Source organism: Morus notabilis, unplaced genomic scaffold, assembly GCF_000414095.1.
Source record: "Morus notabilis unplaced genomic scaffold, ASM41409v2 Scaffold794, whole genome shotgun sequence".
NCBI lineage: Eukaryota > Viridiplantae > Streptophyta > Magnoliopsida > Rosales > Moraceae > Morus > Morus notabilis.
In genome coordinates this window covers 137,857-142,011 of record NW_010359940.1, presented here as the reverse complement: position 1 = coordinate 142,011, position 4,155 = coordinate 137,857, and the positions used below count along the sequence as shown (strand labels likewise).

The 4,155-nt window shown below is 34.1% G+C and overlaps 1 protein-coding gene across 1 annotated transcript in view; it reads left to right on the top strand.

Annotated features, from left to right (window-relative positions):
* LOC21402093 (ABC transporter B family member 29, chloroplastic) overlaps positions 1-4,155 on the top strand; it is an 18,682-nt gene that overhangs the window by 6,431 nt on the left and 8,096 nt on the right. The window contains exons 3-8 of the mRNA XM_024163917.1: positions 453-544; positions 631-738; positions 884-1,150; positions 1,443-1,526; positions 1,896-2,112; positions 2,325-2,410. Coding sequence (XP_024019685.1) covers positions 453-544; positions 631-738; positions 884-1,150; positions 1,443-1,526; positions 1,896-2,112; positions 2,325-2,410 — 854 coding nt within the window. The remainder of the gene's footprint in view (positions 1-452; positions 545-630; positions 739-883; positions 1,151-1,442; positions 1,527-1,895; positions 2,113-2,324; positions 2,411-4,155) is intronic.

The window sequence follows — 4,155 nt, the reverse complement described above, 5'->3', positions numbered from 1 at the left end:
TGCCCCGCACCCCCCCCCCCCCCCCCCAAGGAAAAGAAAGCAAAAAAAAGATAGTTACTTGTTAGAATTGTGTTTTACGTTTCCTTTGATGTTAATGCTCTGTTTTTCTTTTACAGTATTGTTAGAATTTATTCTATGCATTTTCTTGATTCTTATGCTCAGTTTTTCTGATACTTAGACTGTCCCCCCCAAGGAAAAGAAAGCAAAAAAAAGATAGTTACTTGTTAGAATTGTGTTTTACGTTTCCTTTGATGTTAATGCTCTGTTTTTCTTTTACAGTATTGTTAGAATTTATTCTATGCATTTTCTTGATTCTTATGCTCAGTTTTTCTGATACTTAGACTGTTGAATTCTGAAGGAAACTTGTTAGAATTTGCTTTGTCCAAGTTCTGTGTTCGTGCTCTTTTTTTTTTTCCCCCACTGATACTATTATATTATGTGTTGGATTCTAGGGCAGACTATTGTACCCGGTACTTTGCAGTTATCAGCAATGGTGGCTCAGATGTTGGCTATAAGCCCTGTTCTATCTCTCATATCAGCAATGGTGAGAATGAGCGTTTTGCACTAGTTTCTCTCTCTTTCTCTCTCTCTTTTCTTTTGGGCTTATTATTCTGCTTTCTTCTGTGATAGGTGATACCTTGTATGGCACTTGTTATTGCCTATCTTGGTGAGGAACTTCGTAAGATTTCTAATCAGGCAAATCTTTCTGTTGCAGCTCTCTCAGCTTATCTAAATGAGGTATTTCTTCTTCGTTGAGGCCTCAACTTTTATATATCGTTATTTGGGTATGCTTAGTTTTGTCTGGCTCAGGTTTTCGATTTCTTTTAACTATTAGAAGTGGTGATTATTTGTCTTTATGGTCTTGTGGTTACCCTTTTCCTAGATTTTCCCGGCATTTCTTTTTCTGAAAGCAAATTATGGAGAGGGGATCGAGAATGCTAGGTTTGAGAAGCTAGCACGTACTGACCTCTCTGAACGTTTAAGGAAGAAGAAAATGAAGGTGCTTATTCCCCAGATCGTACAAATTATGTATTTTGGGGCTTTGTTTCTATTTTGTGTTGGTTCACTGGCAATTTCAAGAGGTTCTTTTGATGGCCGTGGCATGATTTCATTCATAACATCGTTGGTTTTTCTAATTGAGCCAATTCAGGTAATATTAAGTCCTTATAAGAACTTTTAATTGTTCACTATTTTTCTTTCTCCTGGTTTCTCTAATATTCTTAAGATTCCTTGTGCAATTCCTCTTTTCCTTTCTTTGAGAATCAATAAATACAAGTAGTTTAGTTCATTCTTTTTCCTGTTCATATGATGTGGTAGTTTAATTAAGTACTTTTGTTGTATTTTTCAAAGTTGTCTTGCTAACTATATTATGTATTGCTACAATGGTTCAGCCACTGAGGAACTGTATTAAGTTTTCATTCTGAATCTAAAGAATTACGCAGGGCATTGGAAAAGCATACAATGAGTTCAAACAAGGAGAACCAGCTATTGTGCGCTTGTTTGATCTTATTCAGTTCAAAGCAAAGGTAATCTTTACATGTATATATGTGTGTGTGTGTGTATATATATATATATATATAATATTTAATTTATTTTGGCGTAGGTAACACTGAGAGAACACTTATCTTTAGGCAGAACTACACAATAAGAAAGGAAATATGATGGTTATGATTTAATCTAAAAAATTATGAATGTCGCACCAAACTCCTTATTTACATTTTACTGAGGCCTGTGCGTTAAATGCATTTTGTGCAGTATCCATTCCTTTAGGATGTTAAAGCAGTTTCTTCTAAGATTGTAAATTTCGTATAGCAGTATATACCAGGGAAATCTTTTATTTCCGCCGGAAATATGCACATCGCTTCGATCACTTGTCCTTTTATTCTTGAACACAGGTAATGGAGAAACCAAATGCATTTCACGTGAACCATGTTAGAGGAGAGGTGCAATTTTGTGATATTTCATTTAAATATGGGGACAATTTGCCTCTTGTCTTGAATGGGCTTAACCTGCATATCAAGGCCGGAGAAACAGTTGCTCTTGTTGGGCCCTCTGGTGGAGGAAAGACAACCCTTGCAAAGCTCCTGCTTCGGCTTTATGATCCTTTATCTGGTAAGTTATTTGATGACATAATAACATAATCGCCTGCCATATTCTCTTTTCTCGTTCATTTTTTAATACCTAAAGGCTATTCGCTAGCTTACCTCCTAATGTTAAGAGCTAAAGCCTAATGGTATCCTATAACCTTCGTCTTATTGTGCAATGGAAATTGAATCTCCCTTATTATTTTGTTGAGGTTCGTTTGTGTTTTCTCATGGTAATAGGTTATATACTTATTGATAACCATAATATTCAGAGCATCCGGTTGCAGAGTTTGAGGAGACATGTTGGCCTGGTTTCTCAGGACATAGTAAGTGTTTGAATGTAAAACCTTCACTTTGAATGCATACTAATAAAGTATTTTTGGAAATTTCTATTTCAAGGTTTACTATGAGGAGAGTCGATAACTAAAATGTTTAAGAATGAAATGCATGCTTCATGCATTATAACTGTAACGACCCTACTTATGTGGCCATACTTAACTATATGCTAAAACAAAATAATCATTTCTTGTTTCTTATAATTTTCTTATTTGAAATTTCATATATTTGTTGCCCAAACTGCTGCAACATTTTAAATCTTAAAATTCTCTAGACTAAGATTGTAAAACTACAACCTCGGTCTTCAATAACGTACATACATAATCTATTAAAACATACATGCTAAGGATTAATTAAATCCTCATAATTTGGTTTTCCTTAATTGCCTTTACTTATATGTGCTAAGATTGATAATTCATCAATTTAATAATTAATTAATTATCTTATTCATATACTAAGTCTAAATAATTTAGTTAACTTTTTATCCATAATCAAAGTTTTAGATAAACTTTACCTTATTACACTTATTAGGCTCGTAATTGTGTTTAGGCCCATTTGGCTTAGAAGCGTTCTTAAGGCGTTCCAAATACTATATCATCGTACTTAACGGGTGTTGGGCTCGTATCTAATGTTGTAACACTAAGGGCCTAGTGCATCGGGCTTTTACAATTCCTGTTCGGAAGCTTATTTAAAAACCATTAAGGTTATAGGAAAAATTTTGTGAGCATTCCCGTTCGGAATGTGTTAAATCAAAACTCTAAGGGGTCCGTTTTTGGGTTCAAAGTAAGCAGGAAAATTTTTTCCTCAAACATAAACCATGCAAAAACTTGTACTAAACTTTGCTTAACATTCAAAAAGCTTAAACACTCAGTATCAAACTTATAGCCACCACACAAAACTTATCACATGCCATATTCCTCACAAAATCACAAACTAACTAAGAAAAACATAAACTTGATCTTGCTTAAAAATAGAAGAGAAAGGTTAAGGAAATACCCTTAAAGACACTCTTGAAAGACTCCTCCTAGATATCCTCTTTTTCTTCAAGATTTGGCAAGTGATTTGTGATTAGGGGAATGAAAGAAGTTTTTTGAGAGAAAGAGCTAGAGGGGGCTGGTTTTGGTGGAGAGAAAAGAGAGCAAAATGGAAAAAATGGGTACTTGCAATAAGTGGTTCTTATTTATAGACTTGTAACTAATTTTCTCTTAACTCTTAATCTCTAATTAGCTAGCTTCTCAAGCTACTTAATTAAATAAAATTTGGGTTAAGGAACCCCTAGTATTGGCACCCAAATGAGGAGAAGAGAGAGAAGAAAGCATCTCATTATTACTTCCACTTACCTCATCAAATTAAGGTCAAGTCTTGTACTTGATCTTATGTACGACCCCAAAGATGGGACCATGATTATTGGAATTTAATTTAAAAATTAACTTAATGAAACTGGACTGTTTAACGAAAATCACAAAAATAAATACATAAATATCAAGATAGTTTGCTACGGAGACTTTCTTTTACAAAAAATATTAAAACAGTCCATAAATTTAAGCTTTACATATCTCAGGGACAATGCTGATCAATACAAATCATATACTAATATACAGTACAACTTTAGAATTTAAAAACTGTAAATTTCTAATTAAAATAAACCACCTCGTATCTTGAGCCTTCAATCCGTTGGCTTCAGCTTACCACGTTGCTAGTCAAGCTACTAACTCTGGAGGGAGGGGTTAAAACA